The sequence below is a fragment of the Drosophila mauritiana genome, chromosome 3R (genome assembly GCF_004382145.1).
Source record: "Drosophila mauritiana strain mau12 chromosome 3R, ASM438214v1, whole genome shotgun sequence".
NCBI classification, from domain to species: Eukaryota; Metazoa; Arthropoda; class Insecta; order Diptera; family Drosophilidae; genus Drosophila; species Drosophila mauritiana.
Window position 1 is genome coordinate 25,964,553 of NC_046670.1, and position 18,713 is coordinate 25,983,265.

The window sequence follows — 18,713 nt, forward strand, 5'->3', positions numbered from 1 at the left end:
ATTTACAAGCGAAACAGAAAAGATTTATGATTTTAAGAGAATATTTTATTTAATGTATATTACATTCAAAACCAAACTTAAATATGCTGCCTAATCACAATCGAAATATTCGCACCAACAGTCTTTTACAACAATTACAAAATACAATGATGAATGCTAAGAAAGAAATTTTACAGATGAGCAAATTAATGGTATATGACTTATTTTTCCTTTTCCAGCAAGGCAATAATTTTGTTCAACTTTTCCGTCTGCTGGGCCTCGAAATTGTCCAGTCTCTTGGACACTAACTGCGTCAGCTTCTCAAATCTCATGTCGATGTGCTCCTTGAGGATTGCGACATCGTTGGAAGGCGATGCTGCCTCCTGGGCTTGTTCCTTCGCCCGCGGGGAATAGCCCTTCATCAGGCTCATGAACTGCTCGAACTTTTCGGCCTGCTCCTCCTTCTTCAAGGGACTCGTGCCCCCTCTTTGCAGCAGCTCCTGGATTCGCTGCGCATCCATTGGCCTGGGCATCTGGGTGGTTATGCCGTTGGGATTCGGCGCCACCTGGAGCAGGGCTCCGTAAACGCAGATCTCGCTGGCCGAGGTGAGCATCTTCAGGTTTAGGTCATTTATCCCGGATCGGTCGATTTCCATGTCATAGCGATAGGGTCGCACCGCAACCTCTGGGTCCTCCTCGTCGACGCAAGTGCCGTAAATGGTCTCGCAGTACTCCTGCAAGGGTCCAATGAACAGCTCCACCTTGGGAGCGCTGCAAATCAGGGTGAGCGCGGCGATTTTGAAGCGGTTCGGGATCTGGAACCGCAGCTCACAAGGCGGCGGCGAATCCGCCGACTGCATGGAAAACAGCACGGCGCGATCCTCGTCGATCACATCGTCCAAGTCGGGCCTGCGGACAAAGGAGGTTGCGAAATCACTTGATGAAAACCAGTTTCGGGGCGTGGAATCCTTTGTCTCACTTCACAAAGACGTCTTCGTCGGACAAGCGGGTGGCCACCAGTTGGTCCAGCCCGTTGCCCGACAGTTGGGGCCAAGTGCAGCGCGCGGTGACCTTTTCGCACATGCTTTAAGTGACAAAAGTGGGAATTTATGAGAGGAAATTTTAAAAACAGCTAAATTTAAAAATCAAAACACAAATATAATGATGGCAAACGCGAACGATAACAGCTGCGGGGGATGCCAACCTGTTGCACAGCACAAACTAATTGGACATTTTTCGCTTGTGTAGCTCGACGCGCTATTCCAATAAGACCATACTCCGAGTCCAATCAGAGCAGGTACCGCAGCTGCGCACTACGTTTTTCCAACAGAACGGCAATCTCGCGGCCTGACAGCTGCGACCTTGGACGGCTCCCTTGTAGGTCAAACTTCAGCAGAATTCCCACACATTGCAGTCGCAGCGAAGGCGGCAGCTTAAGAACGAGTACACAATTATCCGAAGAGTGATCAACGCAGCTAACATGGGCGGCAAGTACAAGATCGTGATGGTGCGCCACGGCGAGTCCGAGTGGAACCAGAAGAATCAGTTCTGCGGCTGGTACGACGCCAACCTCAGCGAAAAGGGTGAGTGATTACATCAATTCGAAATTCCAACCACATATGTGGGATCAAAATTCTGATGTATGTACATCTAGTTCCCAGTGGATGATCCTTTGCCATGACCAGTTTTACAATAGTTCTCCTTTTGCATTTATCCGATTAATCTTCTTTGACCTAGTGCAACATTATCTCATTCAAACTTTTCTGTGATAAAAATAGGTCTCTACAAACAAAAGCTTTCCAGTGCAATTTTCAGAAGCATCTACATTTTAGATTGTTACATTTTTAAAGTAAAAAATTTGCTAGCTCATATGTTTCTAGCGTTCAGATTATGCTTATGAGCTTAATTTGATAGGCTATCGTCTTTATTTAACCCTAGTAATCAAATTAAATTAAACGCATGCCTTTCAATTAGATTAAATTGGCTTGAGTTTGTTACCCAACACGGCGTATACTTAATGTTATCCATACACCTGTCCAAATAGGTCAGGAGGAGGCTCTAGCCGCCGGCAAGGCCGTCAAGGAGGCCGGCCTGGAGTTCGATGTGGCCCACACCTCGGTGCTGACCCGCGCCCAGGTGACGCTGGCTAGCATCCTGAAGGCCAGTGGCCACAAGGAGATCCCCATCCAGAAGACCTGGCGCCTGAACGAGCGCCACTACGGTGGACTCACTGGCCTGAACAAGGCCGAGACCGCCGCCAAGTACGGCGAGGCCCAGGTGCAGATCTGGCGTCGCAGCTTCGACACCCCGCCACCACCGATGGAGCCGGGCCATCCGTACTACGAGAACATCGTGAAGGATCCCCGCTACGCCGAGGGTCCCAAGCCGGAGGAGTTCCCCCAGTTCGAGTCTCTCAAGCTGACCATCGAGCGCACACTGCCCTACTGGAACGACGTCATCATTCCCCAGATGAAGGAGGGCAAGCGCATCCTGATCGCCGCCCACGGCAACAGCCTCCGTGGCATCGTCAAGCATTTAGACAGTGAGCATGGGAAATATGCCTAACATATCATCATTTTACCATATCCTTGTCCTATCCAGACCTCTCTGAGGACGCCATCATGGCCCTGAACCTGCCCACGGGCATTCCGTTCGTCTACGAGCTGGACGAGAACTTCAAGCCGGTGGTGTCGATGCAGTTCCTCGGCGACGAGGAGACCGTGAAGAAGGCCATCGAGGCCGTTGCCGCCCAGGGCAAGGCCAAGTAAGCACGCAGGGCAGCTCTCATGAGAATCCACTCAAGCACGGCACAAGTCAGAGCATTCTGATTACGCTTCTGTTCAAGATGTAGCCAATCCCATTCGTTGTTGTTGTTCGCGTAGCAGTAATTGGTTCATCCCCACTACAGTTAATAAATAATTTATTATTACACTCAGAGGACAGGCGGAGGAGGCTTCATTTATTGTCCGGCTCACTTCTTCTTATTCTTTTTGCCGTCCTTGGCCAGTTCCAGACCCAGGATGCACTTGGGCGGCACCTTGTACGTTTCCGTGAGCAGCGTGTGCACAAATCGCACCTGGTTGCCCTGGATCTGCAGCTGCTCGTGTTTCTGGTGCGGCAGTTTCACCACACTGGTGCTGGCGGCGGCACCCTGCTTGCACAGCTTGATGAACTCGGCCAGGATGATGCCGTACGCCTCGATGTTGCTGACCAGCGTCACCTTCTTGTTGCCCGATCGCGTGGCCAGGGACATCTGGATGAGGGGCTTGCCGCTCGTGTCTTTGCCACTGCACATCTGATAGGAGTGCTCCATCTTGCTGGTGATGAGGGAGCACATCTCGCTTAGCGAAGCCTCCCTGTTTCCATACAGCTCGATCAGAGTGTCGTCGGGGCGCACCAGCTTGGTCAGCGGATGGAGGAGACCATGTTTGCTCACGTACTCCCGCACAATCTTCTTGATCTGACCCGCCGGGATTCCCTCGCCCCGCTTGTAATTTAGCTTGGTGAAGAAGGCTGCCGTGACATCGGTCACTACGTACATCTCCTTGAGCTCGGAGTGGAAGAGGGGCGTTTCGGACGCCGCTCCATTGGCTTCGCCTGCCTTGACATCGGTTATAAAGTTCACCACTTCGGGGTGTTCCAGGTCCACAGATGTGATCTTATCCACTCCCTTGCTCTCCTCCCGCACCACAATGAAGCCCTGGTCCACCATTTCGGCCAGGAAGTTGGAGAGCTTTTTGTAGCGCGTCTTCTTTAGGTCGATTTGTTCCGTGGCCTCCGTGACCACATAGAGTCTGTAGAAATTGCTCGTCAGCAGAGGCAGGGGCAGCTTCTTTCCATTGTTTTTCAAGGCGGAGAGGAAGGCGTTCTTGAGTATAAGTTCCGGTGACACTTCCTCCGCGGCTTCTTCGTCGAACTCGGGGTCTTCCTGGCTTTCCAAGGTCATAGCAGCAGTTTCCGTTTCCAGTTCCTCTGTTTGTGCCACGGAAGCGAAGGACACAGGAGCGGGAGTAGCTGGGCTGGCGGCCTTTCTCCTTTCCGCCTCAGACCCAAGAGCAGGGAAATCCTCGCCAGACAAGGCCTTTGTCTTGACCAGCGGGATTTGCTGCACCAGACTGGGCTCATGCGACCAGAGCTTGTCCCCAAAGAGGTGGAGCATCTTGATGGCCACACCGTGACCTCCGCACATGTACAGATCATCGCTAGAGCGAGACAACTGCCCCACGCCCACAGCAGATTTGTTGTTTGTGAGGTTTACGGCCACTGAAACAGACAATGAGATCAATACTCGTTACCTGGGGAATCCCAAGCAGATACCCACTCAACTGTCCCTTTTTGAAGTGCCCGTACATGCTCAGTCCCACGCCCAGGGGCACCACTCCGGGCAGCATGAGGTCCGCTCCGTTCGTCAGCTTGGGCAGCACACCCTCGTGGGTGGTGAAATAGGGCAGGATGTCCGGAACGATCCACAGGGTGTACAGGGTGGGCACCAGTTGACCGCCGTCCAGCTCGAAGAACAACGGCAGCTTGTCGACGCAGTACACCACGCTCTGAACTCCGCCGTGCGTGAGGATCTTCACCTGGGTCACCGCCGCCTTCGCCGGCACCAGCTGATCCACGGACACATGGGGGAACGCCGCCTCCACGCGCTGCCGGAACCTCTTGCTATCGGATCCCTTGAGGGCAGCACTGCTCTTGGGTCTGTACGGCTTGAGAAACATCTGTAGTTGGTGGTGTGCACTTGAGGAGTTCGTGAAATGGTTTGGAATGGACACATGCACAGTGAAAACAAATAACTGGCAATCGGGGGTGCTGCTCTGGCTATTTTCCCGCCAGTTTGAATATTAGAAAATATTGATGGGATTCGATATTTTAAAACCAAGTATAAGAAACATAAGAATAAGATGCAGAACAAGAATTGAACATGAAATAAAGAAGTGAATCCTGTCTGTTCTTTCCACAACTATTAATCAAAATTAGTTAAGAGCAGGCGTTATTGCAAGGACAGCAAGAGCAGTAAAAATTACGGCGGTGCGGAAAATTGCGAAACGCCAAGGATTTCCTCAGGTAGCAAACGACAGAAAACCCAGGATCTTGTAAGACGCCATTTTATTCAACAAAACATCTGCGTAACAATTCTGTGCACACGGCCTTGTGACTCGAAGATGCGCGTTTGATTCATAGTTTTAGTTAGCTCGACTTTGTACTTGGAATAAAAATAAGTAGGTATACCCCCGATAATATTTGAAAAACATAGCCCGGCCCGGTAACAAGATTCGATCCTAGTCCGAATCCGAGTCGGAATTGCTGTCCCTGGCTGTGCCGCGCGCTTGGGTAGGTGGATCGTAGATGTGGAGGCTTTTGCGCCAGATCTTCACGAGACCATCGAAGGCGCGGCGGCTGTACTTTCCGTGCTTGTTCGGGGTGCGCGGATGATCGCGAGTCCGCTCGGCCTTCGGCACCATTTCCACATAGCGCTCGTAGGCGGCAGTATTCTTTCCGTAATCTATTTGCTTCTGCCTGCGACTTAGGATGGCGGGATCGGCTTCGGTGTAGGAGGAGGAGGATGATGTGGAGGACGTGTAGCTGTTGTGGCGCACCCGTTTCTCCTCCTTGTGGGCCCTGAAGTAGCCAGACTTGTTTGCGTTCCTCGAATGCTGATTGTTGCCGCCTTTGGGCGCAGCTGCATCTCCGTTGGCCGAGGAGTTGCTGCTGTTCGGACTGTTGGAGCGACTGTTCTCGTTGCTGGGCGGCGTAAACGAGTGTCGGCGCTTGTAGGGCGTCTTTAGCTTCTCCTCCTTGACCAGGCGCTCGAACTTTACCTCGTTGACGCCATCCAGGAATTCAAAAGCCATCTCCCGGCCCTCGCCCTCTTTGCACTCAAGATTACCATCGGATGTCTCCTTTTTGGCCAAGGAACCGCAGCTGACAGCGCTGCTATTCAGGGAGCTGGAGGCCTGCACGCGCAAACAAGAGACTTAAATGTCTTCTCGATCATAGCTACCATCCTTTACTTACCTCGTCACTGTGGCCAAACTCCGCGCGGACCTCCTGGGCCCAGCTCTGCATGGTTGGCTTCATATCGATCGAAATTGAGGATGCTGAGGAATTCAGGCTGCCGGAGCCTTTCTGCGGTGTGTTCTCCACGGACATGTGCTGATCCTCGCAGAGCATGTTGTGCAATTGTGTTCAGTTTGTTTACTGTGATCTGTAGGATGCGGTCCGCTGCTGGCGAGGATGTTATCGCGGCAGTGTTTTGCGTTTTCTGCCCAAACCTTCGCGCGTTTTTTGTTGTGGATGCGATGCGCAGTGTGCCCAGGAGAGGAGGTGGTAAGTAAGCGGCAAAAAGATACCACAACACAGTATAACCTGGTCACTCCAACAAATTTTAAACTATGCTCCACATGCCTTCCATTTCATTTCCATTTTGTTAAAATTTGATGTCCAATACATACTTAAGCTTACAGTAAATTTACAGCGATTTTTAAATTGTCTGAGGGAGGCTCAAACAATATCGATGTGTACCGATACACATCGATAGCAAAACATCGAGCAACCAACCATTACCAACACTGTCCGCTTACCGAGTGATTTAGCATTTTTTCGGCACAAAAGAAAACTGAAAATTGAAACGGTGCAATTGTTGGTTAGTACGCAGAAGAACGATTTGTTTTCATAGCAAACGTAAAGTTTTCGAGCCCAAGTTGAACATACGTCACTTTAATATCCGTAGAACATACTTTTGACTGGAAACAACGCAGCTGGAAAATGAGTCTTACGTCCGCCGCGGGGATAATTTCCCTACTCGATGAGCCAATGCCGGATCTTAAGGTATTCGCCCTCAAAAAGCTGGACAACATCGTGGATGAGTTCTGGCCGGAGATCTCGGAGTCCATCGAGAAGATCGAGATGCTGCACGAGGATCGCAGCTTCCCCGAAAACAAGCTAGCTGGCATGGTGGCCTCCAAGGTGTTCTATCACCTGGGCTCCTTCGAGGACGCTCTGACGTACGCCCTGGGCGCTGGTGATCTGTTCGACGTGAATGCCCGCAATGAATACACGGAGACCATCATTGCCAAGTGCATCGATTTCTACATTGCCCAGCGGGTGGAGTTCATCGAGAACCCCAAGGAGGCGAGTGTCGTAGACGAGCGGCTGGAGGGCATTGTGAACAGGATGATTCAGCGCTGTCTGGACGACAACCAGTTCCGCCAGGCTCTGGGCATCGCCCTGGAGACCCGTCGCATGGACACCTTCAAGGACGCCATCATGAAGTCGGACGATGTGCGTGGCATGCTGGCCTACGCCTACAACGTGACCATGTCCCTCATCCAGAACCGTGGCTTCCGCAACGAGGTGCTGCGCTGTCTGGTCAGTCTCTACCGTGATCTGGGTGTGCCGGACTACGTGAACATGTGTCAGTGCCTCATCTTCCTGGAGGACCCCTTCGCCGTAGCCGAGATGCTGGACAACCTCACACGGTCATCGGTGGAGACAAACAATCTGATGGCCTATCAGATTGCCTTTGATTTGTACGAGTCGGCGACGCAAGAGTTTCTGGGCAATGTGCTGCAGCACCTAAAAAACACCGCTCCTATCCCAACCGCCCTGCCCAGCACATTTAAGCCCCAGGGTACCACCTCCGAGGATGGTGCCAAGTCGGAGGGAGACAAGTCCAAGTCTGAAGAGGATATCACAGAGGAGAAGCCAGGTAAACTAGGTTTTCTAACCCAGTCCCTTAAAGTACTTATAAATCGCATTTTATTCACCTAGCTGATGATAAAATAGAGCGCACAATCGATTCCCTTAACGAGGTTGAAAAGTTGCATCAGAAGAACATTGAAAAGCTCATATCGATCCTCTCCGGCGAGGTTTCCATCGACCTACAGCTCCAATTCCTAATCCGCAGCAACCACGCCGACTTGCAGGTCCTTCGAGGCACAAAGGAAGCGGTCCGTGTGTCTATCTGCCACACAGCCACTGTTATTGCCAACGCCTTCATGCACAGCGGCACCACCTCCGACCAATTCCTGCGCGACAACCTCGACTGGCTGGCCAGGGCCACGAATTGGGCCAAGCTGACGGCAACAGCTTCGCTTGGAGTAATTCATCGGGGTCACGAGAAGGACTCGCTGGCTCTCATGCAGAGCTATCTGCCCAAGGAGGCTGGTCCAAGTTCTGGTTACTCTGAGGGTGGTGCCCTGTATGCTTTAGGCTTGATCCATGCGAATCACGGAGCTAACATTATAGACTACCTGCTGCAACAGCTGAAGGATGCCCAAAACGAGAATGTGCGTCATGGCGGCTGCCTGGGACTGGGTCTTGCTGGCATGGGCACCCATCGCCAGGATCTGTATGAGCAGCTGAAATTTAATTTGTATCAAGATGACGCGGTTACCGGTGAGGCAGCGGGTATTGCCATGGGTATGGTCATGCTGGGCTCCAAGAACGCCCAGGCCATCGAGGACATGGTGTCGTATGCGCAGGAGACGCAGCACGAGAAGATCCTTCGCGGCCTAGCTGTTGGCATCTCCCTCACAATGTTCTCTCGTTTGGAGGAGGCCGACCCCCTGGTGACCAGCCTGTCTTCCGACAAGGATCCTGTGCTGCGCCGCTCGGGAATGTACACCATAGCTATGGCCTACAATGGCACTGGTAGCAACAAGGCCATCCGCAAGCTGCTACACGTGGCCGTCTCCGACGTGAATGATGATGTGCGTCGTGCTGCTGTGACTGCCATTGGCTTCATCCTGTTCCGCACTCCGGAGCAGTGTCCCTCTGTGGTCAGCCTTTTGGCCGAGTCCTACAACCCGCACGTTCGTTACGGAGCCGCAATGGCTCTTGGTATCGCCTGTGCCGGCACAGGTTTGCGTGAGGCCATTGCCCTGCTGGAGCCAATGGTGAAGTTCGATCCGGTCAACTTTGTGCGCCAGGGAGCTTTGATCGCCTCTGCCATGATCCTGATTCAGCACACGGACCAGAGCTGTCCCAAGTCCACCTTCTTCCGTCAGCTGTACGCCGAGGTCATTAGCAACAAGCACGAAGATGTGATGGCGAAGTACGGTGCCATTCTGGCTCAGGGTAAGCAATATAACAATATAACACCATCCCTTTTCGTTATTTAGACAATTATTTGTTAATTCGCATTGTTGAAAGATAAAAGGCGAAATTCTCACATCTATTAAACATTGGTTTCAGTCGTTTTCCCGCCAAGCTTCAAGATAAGATTAGTACATACTCAAAATTATAAATAATCCATTTAAAGCTAAGCGAACGGCCATAGGTATTTTTTAGGAATATATAATTACCAAATCGCCCTTTCCAGGTATTTCTAATTAGGCATTGACTTTTTTCAGGTATTATTGATGCTGGTGGCCGAAATGCTACTCTGTCCCTGCAATCCCGTACAGGACACACCAACCTGCAGGCAGTGGTGGGCATGCTGGCTTTCACCCAGTACTGGTACTGGTTCCCCCTGGCCCACACCCTTTCCCTTGCCTTCACACCCACCTGTGTTATCGGCCTGAACTCCGATCTGAAAATGCCCAAGATGGAGTACAAGTCGGCGGCAAAGCCCTCGTTATACGCATATCCCGCCCCACTGGAGGAGAAGAAGAGCGAGGAGCGCGAGAAGGTGGCCACCGCAGTTCTGTCCATTGCCGCCCGCCAGAAGAGACGCGAGAATGCCGACAAAAAGGAGGATGAGAAGATGGATGTGGACGAGGACAGCAAGGAGGGTGCCGCCGTCAAGAAGGACGAGGAAGCCAAGGCCGATGAGAAGATGGTAACGGATGAGAAACCCAAGAAGAAGGATGAGAAGGAAAAGAAAAAGGAAGAGGATAAGGACAAGGAGGCAGCTGGCACCAGCAGCGAAAAGGATAAGGAGAAAGACAAGAAGGAGAAGAAGGAGCCAGAGCCGACCTCCGAAATCCTGCAGAATCCCGCTCGCGTTCTTCGTCAGCAACTGAAGGTCCTTAGCGTTATTGATGGCCAGTCGTATGAGCCGCTGAAGGATGTCACCATCGGTGGAATTATTGTATTCCAGCACACTGGCAAAGCAGAGGACCAGGAGCTAGTTGAGCCAGTTGCCGCATTTGGACCGATGAACGACGAGGAGAAGGAGCCGGAGCCCCCAGAGCCCTTCGATTACATCGAAGACTAAATGGGCATGCTGTTTGTCATTATCTAAGTAAACCCTGTTCGATTTTCAACCTTGCATACGTTTCATGAGAACAACTAATCGGCAAGAACACGAAATGCTAATCCCTAATTATAACACAATAAATGGTCATCATATAGATGTAAATAATGTGTACTTTGGTTTATGGTGGTGGTCGCCAACCTACTTTTTATCTCCTTAGAACTCGATCAAGAAGATTGTTTCGCCACCCGCTGAAAGAGCCGCCTCCCAAACAAAAATAAGTGATTTCACAACGCTCGGCAATTGCCCACAGTCTCTCTCAATTTGCAATTTGCATGGCCGTTTCTCGAAAGGGGTTTGGGGCACCGTGGCCCCAAGTTATACGGGTGTTTGGATTTTAAGATGGTTATTTGCAAACGAATCGGGGTTGCATTCAATTATTGTAAATATAAGCATTTGATCATATATGGCGTTAAATAATGTTCTTTGGAAATCATATTTTTAAAAAAAAAAATGCCCATGTGCGTTGCCATGGAACTCGATGTTTGCAAACAATCTTTCAACAAGTAAATGATCCATATATTTATAACTTTTATGACTGGTTCTAACCACTTTCATTGCAAAGAAGGGAGAAATACAAACACTATTAAAATCACTGTTATTATCCGTGGACAAGCACTGCAAAAGCAAGTGCAGTTCAATGGTGTGTCGACCTAGAGATACCATGTTAAAATGAGTGCCTTACTATTTGCCCTCGTACTGCTTATGAAAATGGAGATCATTGAGCAAACTAATTAAATATTATTTTTACCATCTGAAGATTACATATTTTAAAAGAATATGTTATCTGTTTTTACGGTATGTTTAAATTTAGTGGGTAGAAAACAAAGACCACTACCATGTGACAAACAATTTAACGAACCCAGTACACCCCTCTTATCTTTTCTTTTGAAGGGTATAAAATGCGACTAGGTGGCAACGCTGCGAGCACTCTCTCGCGCTCGGGTATAAATGAAGAGCGATTACTTTGGACCAGCTCAGTAGGTTTTTTTTGTTGTTCCGTGCGGGTGCTCTTTTCGCGTAATATTAGTGTAAATTCCCATAGCTTCTAGTGTTGACCAGATTGTGAACGTTGTGCCAGACGTCTGTTAATTAGCATATAGCACAACGAATATATATACCAAAAATCCGGCAAAATTACAACTCATCTCCGACGCAGTAGCCAGTTCTTTGTTACTCGCGCAAATAACGGTAAATGTGGATAACGGTGGATAAATCACTGCTGACCTCGACCTAGACAACAATTTTGTACATACATATGTACATTGTATAAACCGAAAGCGACAAACCGATTTGTTGTTGCCGGCTATGCATTATTGATTTTCAACATCCAATTCGACAGGAGAGCGTTGGACAGGGGGGAGTGGATCGGAGAAAGCGAGTTAATCAGAGCCGCAACGTAACGGTAAACCCCCGATCCCGGCCACCTTAGAACCAGAACCCATCCCAAAGTTATGAACCGCACCAGGAGGAAGGTGGTGCGCCCAAAGAATCCCTTCACCAAAGCCAACTTCTTCTCACAATGGAGCTTCTGGTGAGTTTAACAACAAACGTGTGCATGTGTAGAATTAATCAAAACATGAAAACAGACTTGGAGTCACTCCTTTATTAGTCATGAGAATACCACTTACGGTAAATCAAATGTACTATTCTGTAGCACGTGTTCTCACCATATTGTAGTATCAGGTTTATATCAGGGCAGCACCTATCGCATAATTAGTTTAGTTGTATTAGCCTTTTTGGGCCGATAAGTTTGGTGTGCTTGATAAGGTTCCCGTTATAATGAGAATGGCAATTCGATGGCACAGTTTTATTAAATGTCACCGCGGGCCACAAGGTTACATCTTTATCTGGCGTCCACAATGAACGCTTGCCAATTGCAACCAGATGGATCTGGCACCCGGGGTTTATTACGATTTCCTCCAATAAACAAAGCGTTCATAGTCTGACTAGAGCTGATAAGGCTGAAATCTTAATTCACTATTCATTGTCACATTTACTACGAATATTCAAATGTTCGCTCTACGGCTACACAATTTACAATATGTGTACACAATAGACTGAATTGTAATTTATGAAAAAGTCTTAGCGATTGCAGGCAGGGCCGTCACATGAGCGCGGTTTTAATTTAAGATCGCGGAGTTCGATTGCCCGTTTTCTCATGATTTTTCAGTAGGCACTTAAAGGAAAGCAATTCGTCGGAAGACTGAATCAATTGGTCTAAGTTTTGCGTAAAGAGCATACGATTTCGATCCGATTTTATTATGATTTAAAGACAACAAAGTCTGTAAATCAATTTGAATTTTTATAACCTGTATTTCGGCACGATAGAATCAAGTTTATTCAAATCGCCCATAGCTCCAACATTCATATGATTAACGCGAATCAATTAACGCCCATTTGGTGTTGATGTTCACAAATACTACATGTCTACATTCATCATTTTAATATTGGTTTATTTTGATGATAATCTGCTGACATGGAATAAGCTACATTACTGAACAGACAATGTCATTTCAAATTAACATTTATACTCTCTTACTACCCAGTTTCCACACTATACATGCATATATAGATATGTGCAAGTGTCTACACACGTCCGCGCGTTTAATTAATATTTAATCAAACAATGCCTCCGGGGGTTTTCGCAGATCTTGCACTGACGAAATTCGCAAGAAAATGATGTCGCTGGCAGGCCTTGTCTATGTTTTATCAGAGGAGTTCCCTAAAGCGCCTACTGTATCTAAATTGGGGTCGTCGTTACATAGACTTTACTTAATTAAACACCAATAAAGAGTAGGAAATCGTATAAAATCTTAAGGCCTAACAACAGAAAATGACCTTGTCTCCCTCATTATCAGAACATTTAAAGGTCTTCTGTAGTACTACTGTATTGCCATCGTAAACCTTAACATGTGCGTCTTTAGTTTAATTGCAATTAAATTAAGATAAGGATATACAGGATTTAAGTGCCTTAGTAGTTATACTGTAGGTTTCTGTGTTACTATTCTGACCTTTTAATCTTTACCCATGACTTTAAATCTTTCAGGTGGATGCGAGACCTGTTCAAGCGAGGCCTCCAGGGTCCGCTGACGGACGAGGAGCTGTATCAACATAGAAAGACCCTGGATAGTGAAAGAGTGACGAACAAGTTTGCGGATCTGTGGGAGGATGAGCTAAAACGAAGTAATCCCAGTGTGGTGAGGATGATCCTTCGAGCATACGGCAAGATTTTCGTGCCCATGGGGCTGGCGTTCTCCATAAGCGAAACGATTTGCAAGTAGGTAGAAACGCATGCTAACTCAACTCCCGTGCTAATCCCATTTACTTTTCGTTCGTTCAGATCTCTCATGCCGCTATTCCTGGGCGGTCTGGTCGGTTACTTTGCCACAAATCAGACGGACATAAGTGAAAAGACAGCATATCTGTATGCCATGGGAATTGTGATTTGCATGCTGGTGCCTGTGATAACGTTCCACCCCTTTATCTTCTACATCTTTCAAGTGGGCACCAAGCTGCGGCTGGCCCTCTCGGGTCTCATCTACCGCAAGGTCCTGCAGGTCTCGAAGAGCAGCAGTAACGATGGTCTGCGAGGAAGAGCAATCAATATTTTGTCCAACGACCTTGGCCGCTTCGACGTGGCGCTGTGTTTCCTTCATGATACATGGAAAGGGCCGATGGAGTCGATACTGATTGGCTTTCTCATGTACCGTGAAATTGGTATATCGGCTGTGATCGGTGTGTCCTTTATGCTCAGCTTTATCCCACTGCAAGCGTGGGCAGCCAAGAAAGCCGCCTACTATCGCCAAATGACGGCAGAGCGAACGGATATGCGTGTCAAGCTGATGAACGAGATCATCCAAGGCATCCAAGTGATCAAGATGTATGCGTGGGAGAAAAGCTTTGCCCGGGTCATCGCCGAAGTTCGCCTCAAGGAGGTGAAGGCCATTCGAGGCACTGCCTACATCCATGCCGCTCTTGGTTGCACCTCCATGATATCGCCGCTATCTGTGTTCCTGGCGCTGTGCTCCTACGTTTACCTTGGTGATCCCTTGACCGCTCAAAAGGTGTACACAGTTTCATCCTATTTCAACATGCTTAACGATTCAATGGTAACCTTTTGGCCTATGTCTATTACGTTTATTGCCGAGGCCTTGGTCTCGGCAAAACGTTGCAAAGATTTTCTACTAGACGGAGACAGAGCGGAGGTACCCATAAACTTGGAAGCAAATCAACAAACTGGCAAAAACAAGCGCAAAATCAGCAAAAAGGACAAACAAAAGAACGTAGAGTTGAACGGTACCCTGCTGTCCAATGGCCAAGTGCACCACAATCGTCTAAGGGATTATGATCCGGAGGCAACGAAAAAATGTGTGGTGCTCAAAAATGTATCTGCTTCGTGGGACACCAGTGATGGTCATGCCAACTGTGCCATCGAGGACTTCAGCACGGACATAAAGGATCAAACACTGGCTGCCGTCGTGGGACCTGTGGGTGCCGGCAAGTCCAGCTTTTTGAACGTCCTGCTTGGCGAAGTCGGCATCGATAAGGGTGAAGCCATGGTCCACGGCAAGATCTCGTATGCCTCACAGGAAAGCTGGGTATTCGAGGGAACTATTCGAGACAACATCGTTTTTGTGGAGGATTACAACGAGAGGCGGTACAAGAAGGTGGTGAAAGTGTGTGGCTTGGAGCGGGATATGGAGCTGCTGCCTCGCGGAGATCTGACAGTGGTTGGAGAGCGAGGAGTGAGTCTCAGCGGTGGCCAAAAGGCCCGAGTTAGTTTAGCTCGAGCAGTCTACCGCAAGGCGGATATATATCTTCTGGATGACCCTCTGTCTGCTGTGGATACCCACGTGGGCAAGCACATCTTCGATCGCTGCATACGCGACTTTCTCTCCAACAAGATTCGAATTCTGGTCACCCATCAGGTGCAATATCTGTTCGATGTGGAGCACTTGCTGCTAATGGGGTCCGGAAAGATAACGGCCCAGGGCAGCTACCAGGAACTCCAGCGCTCCCGCCAGTTTCAATTCCTAGAGCAGACGCAGCACGACGAGAGCGGCATCGATACTCACAGTGTCAGCAGCTATTTGTCTCGTAGCGATTCCGAGAAGAGCATGGAGCATCAGCACAACCAGCTGCTTCGACCGGACGAGCATGTAGAGGACGTCAACCAGGAGCAGCAAACTGTGGGTTCCATCAAAATGCACGTCTACGCCTCATACATCAAAGCATTGGATAGTACCTTTCTGTTGGGCATTGTTATTTCATTGTTCGTCTGCGCCAGGATTATGTTAACCGGAGTGGATTACTTCTTGTCTAGATGGTAAACTATTTTAATATTCATTTTGGTTTCCTAATACTAATTAATAAATTCATATTCCAGGGTCATTTGGGAAGAGCAAATAGCTGTTAATAGCACTACAACGCTACTTAACGAAACCGACACGACGATTGTCAATGATACGCTGCCGATCAATGCCACGGATCCATCTATAGCGCCTTTATTAGCAAGCGATATCCAGGCAGGCATTCGCCAGGAGCTAGTACTCTTCTATGCCACCATACTGGGCGCCACACTGATAGTCTACCTCATTCGGACCTTTGGCTTCTTCAAAATGTGCCTGCGCATCTCTCTGCACCTGCACGACAGGCTCTTCCGGGGAATCACCCGGGCCAGCATGTACTTCTTCAATACGAACTCCTCAGGACGAATTCTGAATCGCTTCTCCAAGGATATAAGGACAGTGGATACGGATCTGCCGCACACACTGCTGGACTGTCTCGCCTTCATTATCGATGTTTCTGGCGTTGTGATTATTGTGGCTATTGCAAACTATTGGCTCCTGATTCCAGCTGCCATCATTGGTGTTATTCTCGGCATGATACGCTACCTTTACGTGAACACCAGTCGCAGTGTTAAGCGCTTGGAGTCCATATGTAAGTATGAATTGTATAATTGCGGATCAGTACAAGAGTCGCGTTTTATTATAATTAAAATGTTCATATTTCAATTTATGAAAAGTTCTAAAACTATTAAAGTCCTTCCCTGCGTTTCTTTTTTTTCAGCTCGTAGTCCTGTTTTCTCGTTGACTAACCAAACCTTCCAGGGTCTCACCACCATTCGCGCTTTGCAGGCCCAAAGCGCCTTGGAGCTGGAGTTCCATGAGTACCAGAACACCAACACCTCCGCCTGGTTTCTGTTCCTTTCCTGCACTCGTGCCTTTGCCTTGTGGTCGGACATGTTGTGTATCGTCTATATGACGGCGGTAACATTCAGCTTTCTGCTGCTCAAGGACGAGTTCGACAGCGGCGACGTGGGATTGGCCATTTTGCACTCCACGACGATGACTGGAATGTGCCAGTGGGGCATGCGGCAGACAGCGGAGCTGGAAAACCAGATGACCAGTGTAGAGCGGGTGCTCGAGTATACGGAACAGCCGTCGGAGGCACCTCTAGAGACGCCGGAGAAGTTCAAGCCAAAGAGCGAGTGGCCCAGCAAGGGACGCATCGAGTTCATTAACTTCAAGCTGCGCTACTCACCCAAAGAAGCACCTGTGTTAAGGGATCTAAACTTCACTATTGAACCGCGCGAAAAAATTGGCATTGTAGGGCGCACTGGCGCTGGTAAATCGTCCATCATCCAGTCTATCTTCCGATTGGCCTGCAACGAGGGCATGATCCGCATTGATGACGTGGACATTGAGCATATAGGCTTGCACGATCTGCGCAGTCAGGTTTCAATCATACCCCAGGATCCGGTTTTGTTTTCCGGCACTTTGCGCTACAACTTGGATCCCATGGACGAGCGTTCGGACGAGGAGATGTGGAAGGCTCTTGGCGATGTGGAGTTGCGTTCCTACGTGTCCACTTTAATTGGTGGTCTGAACTGCCGCATGTATGACGGGGGTTCCAACTTTAGTGTGGGCCAGAGGCAGTTGGTGTGCCTCGCGAGAGCCATCCTAAGGCACAATAAAATTCTGATTATGGACGAGGCTACAGCCAACGTTGATCCAGAGTAAGTAACGGAGATAAAGAAGTTTATTTGTATATAGTATATAAATTGTTATAACCCTTGCAGAACCGACAAGCTTATCCAGCAGACCATTCGCTCCAAGTTTGCGCACTGCACTGTATTGACTATAGCCCATCGATTACACACCGTGATGGACAGCGACCGGGTACTAGTCATGGATGCCGGCGAGGTACGCGAGCTGGGACATCCTTACGAGCTGCTGCAGCGAACTGGAGGATACCTTCGCCAGCTGGTGGACAACACGGGCGCAGCCACCTCCTTTGCTCTGCAACAGGCGGCGGAGCAGAGTTACAGCAAACAGATCCTGGGAGATGATACGGCCGCCGAGGACTTGAACATCACACTGGCGATGGAGGAGAAGACCCAGTGACCGAGACGCACACTCATCTACTTGTAGACTTGCTTAAGGTTTAGATCATAAGAACTGAAAGTATTATGTACATAGCACAGTTGTACTTAAAGCTAACGAAATACCTATTGCCTTGTACTTACGGAATATTTGTAAGCTTGATTATCGCCACGAATTTATGTATGTATATGTTCCATAGCGTACTGAGTAATGTATACGTATCACCTATGTTTTGTACGTCATGTGTTCAATTGGCAAACCTATCGAAAGCAATTCGCAAACGCCGTGCACAAATCAGAGCAAGTTCAATAAAACGTAGACAAATAGTGATTTAGGTACTTTTTTAAAATATGTAGCTAATGTAGGATTACCACATCGTACTTATAGATACGTACAATCTCAATAAAGTGCCTGAGAATTATTACTTACAAATGAAACAAATGTGTGAAGTGAAGTGTTTTAATCTCCTTCTCGGCGGCAAACACCTTTCATCTTCAACATGCGATTATCGGTGCATTAACCCATTAATGAGCACTTACGTTTGGGAAATACAGATAATATATGTTTGCACAGTTTAATATTCTTCCTTAAAAAATATATCATCTTATGTGCGCATAAAGAATAATCCATTATCAGTGAATAAAAGTGGCAATTCACCGACTGGTTGGAATTGAACTAAACTCTTGGTCATGGCTGTCAAGATCCGAGTGAATCATGCGTGGATCGATAAGGATGAACCCGTCCGTAGCTCCAATTAAAATTGTCAATTGCTGAAAAGTGTAATCAAAGTAAGTCTACACGGTAGCTGTGATTACGATAAGATACCGGCTAGGGTCCACCGTTGCCCGCAGCTCCGCACCATACTGCCCACCGGGACCGGGATGTCCCGACCGCGGCCAAAAACTCTCGCAAACAACAGCGAAAGCCACTTAGGCAAAAATCGTGGCCAGAGTTGCTGCATCGCCTGCTTCTGCTCCGATGTCGACTGATGGGTGGCTGTCAGGGGGAATTAAGATAAAACTGGGCTGCCCCTGGCCGATAGGGCGGATCATTGATTTACAGCGATGATTCCCGAGCACGGCGTAGTGGCTAGTGGTTAGTTAAAATTGAAATGCCCGGACGGGCAGCAGTCAGTGGCGAGTGGA

At 48.7% G+C, this 18,713-nt stretch overlaps 6 protein-coding genes across 7 annotated transcripts; 3 read left to right on the forward strand and 3 right to left on the reverse strand.

The window, feature by feature from the left end:
* Positions 1-23: 23 nt before the first annotated feature.
* Positions 24-1,177, reverse strand: LOC117145734. The gene is made up of 2 exons (XM_033311494.1): positions 959-1,177; positions 24-888 (listed from the first exon to the last, which is right to left on the reverse strand). The coding sequence occupies exons 1-2, from the start codon at positions 1,060-1,062 to the stop codon at positions 201-203; spliced, it is 792 nt and encodes a 263-aa protein (XP_033167385.1). The 5' UTR covers positions 1,063-1,177; the 3' UTR covers positions 24-200.
* Positions 1,178-1,274: 97 nt separating this feature from the next.
* LOC117145735 (phosphoglycerate mutase 1) lies at positions 1,275-2,916 on the forward strand. The gene is made up of 3 exons (XM_033311495.1): positions 1,275-1,562; positions 2,024-2,521; positions 2,581-2,916. The coding sequence occupies exons 1-3, from the start codon at positions 1,460-1,462 to the stop codon at positions 2,745-2,747; spliced, it is 768 nt and encodes a 255-aa protein (XP_033167386.1). The 5' UTR covers positions 1,275-1,459; the 3' UTR covers positions 2,748-2,916.
* Positions 2,887-4,785, reverse strand: LOC117145731 (eukaryotic translation initiation factor 2D). Its single transcript, XM_033311491.1, has 2 exons — positions 4,301-4,785; positions 2,887-4,242 (listed from the first exon to the last, which is right to left on the reverse strand). Exons 1-2 carry the CDS (start codon positions 4,698-4,700, stop codon positions 2,951-2,953), a joined length of 1,692 nt encoding a protein of 563 aa, XP_033167382.1. The 5' UTR covers positions 4,701-4,785; the 3' UTR covers positions 2,887-2,950.
* A 286-nt stretch (positions 4,786-5,071) lies between these two features.
* On the reverse strand, positions 5,072-6,306 carry LOC117145733 (histone RNA hairpin-binding protein). Its single transcript, XM_033311493.1, has 2 exons — positions 5,998-6,306; positions 5,072-5,936 (listed from the first exon to the last, which is right to left on the reverse strand). Exons 1-2 carry the CDS (start codon positions 6,151-6,153, stop codon positions 5,262-5,264), a joined length of 831 nt encoding a protein of 276 aa, XP_033167384.1. The 5' UTR covers positions 6,154-6,306; the 3' UTR covers positions 5,072-5,261.
* A 214-nt stretch (positions 6,307-6,520) lies between these two features.
* LOC117145725 (26S proteasome non-ATPase regulatory subunit 1) lies at positions 6,521-10,288 on the forward strand. Its single transcript, XM_033311474.1, has 4 exons — positions 6,521-6,625; positions 6,713-7,690; positions 7,753-9,060; positions 9,336-10,288. The coding sequence occupies exons 2-4, from the start codon at positions 6,748-6,750 to the stop codon at positions 10,139-10,141; spliced, it is 3,057 nt and encodes a 1,018-aa protein (XP_033167365.1). The 5' UTR covers positions 6,521-6,625; positions 6,713-6,747; the 3' UTR covers positions 10,142-10,288.
* Positions 10,289-11,154: 866 nt separating this feature from the next.
* LOC117143636 (probable multidrug resistance-associated protein lethal(2)03659) lies at positions 11,155-17,894 on the forward strand. Of its 2 annotated transcripts, XM_033308413.1 has the most exons (7): positions 11,155-11,371; positions 11,523-11,714; positions 13,230-13,460; positions 13,524-15,509; positions 15,570-16,123; positions 16,253-17,201; positions 17,265-17,894. In XM_033308413.1, the coding sequence occupies exons 2-7, from the start codon at positions 11,635-11,637 to the stop codon at positions 17,587-17,589; spliced, it is 4,125 nt and encodes a 1,374-aa protein (XP_033164304.1). In that variant the 5' UTR covers positions 11,155-11,371; positions 11,523-11,634; the 3' UTR covers positions 17,590-17,894. The 2 variants fall into 2 exon arrangements, with proteins under 2 accessions (XP_033164304.1, XP_033164305.1); XM_033308414.1 differs by having other exon boundaries at positions 11,155-11,714.
* The last annotated feature ends 819 nt before the right edge of the window (positions 17,895-18,713 follow it).

Coding starts and splice junctions, on each gene's coding strand:
- LOC117145731 (XM_033311491.1), bottom strand. CDS start 4,700: ATGTTTCTCAAGCCGTACAGACCCAAGAGCAGTGCTGCCCTCAAGGGA. Junction 4,243..4,300: donor CTTCAAAAAGGGACAGTTGA/GTGGGTATCTGC, acceptor TGTCTGTTTCAG/TGGCCGTAAACCTCACAAAC.
- LOC117145733 (XM_033311493.1), bottom strand. CDS start 6,153: ATGCTCTGCGAGGATCAGCACATGTCCGTGGAGAACACACCGCAGAAA. Junction 5,937..5,997: donor AGTTTGGCCACAGTGACGAG/GTAAGTAAAGGA, acceptor TTGCGCGTGCAG/GCCTCCAGCTCCCTGAATAG.
- LOC117143636 (XM_033308414.1), top strand. CDS start 11,635: ATGAACCGCACCAGGAGGAAGGTGGTGCGCCCAAAGAATCCCTTCACC. Junction 11,715..13,229: donor TTCTCACAATGGAGCTTCTG/GTGAGTTTAACA, acceptor TAAATCTTTCAG/GTGGATGCGAGACCTGTTCA. Junction 15,510..15,569: donor GATTACTTCTTGTCTAGATG/GTAAACTATTTT, acceptor TTCATATTCCAG/GGTCATTTGGGAAGAGCAAA.
- LOC117145734 (XM_033311494.1), bottom strand. CDS start 1,062: ATGTGCGAAAAGGTCACCGCGCGCTGCACTTGGCCCCAACTGTCGGGC. Junction 889..958: donor GACGAAGACGTCTTTGTGAA/GTGAGACAAAGG, acceptor CTTTGTCCGCAG/GCCCGACTTGGACGATGTGA.
- LOC117145725 (XM_033311474.1), top strand. CDS start 6,748: ATGAGTCTTACGTCCGCCGCGGGGATAATTTCCCTACTCGATGAGCCA. Junction 7,691..7,752: donor TATCACAGAGGAGAAGCCAG/GTAAACTAGGTT, acceptor TTATTCACCTAG/CTGATGATAAAATAGAGCGC. Junction 9,061..9,335: donor CGGTGCCATTCTGGCTCAGG/GTAAGCAATATA, acceptor GACTTTTTTCAG/GTATTATTGATGCTGGTGGC.
- LOC117145735 (XM_033311495.1), top strand. CDS start 1,460: ATGGGCGGCAAGTACAAGATCGTGATGGTGCGCCACGGCGAGTCCGAG. Junction 1,563..2,023: donor CGCCAACCTCAGCGAAAAGG/GTGAGTGATTAC, acceptor CTGTCCAAATAG/GTCAGGAGGAGGCTCTAGCC. Junction 2,522..2,580: donor CATCGTCAAGCATTTAGACA/GTGAGCATGGGA, acceptor TGTCCTATCCAG/ACCTCTCTGAGGACGCCATC.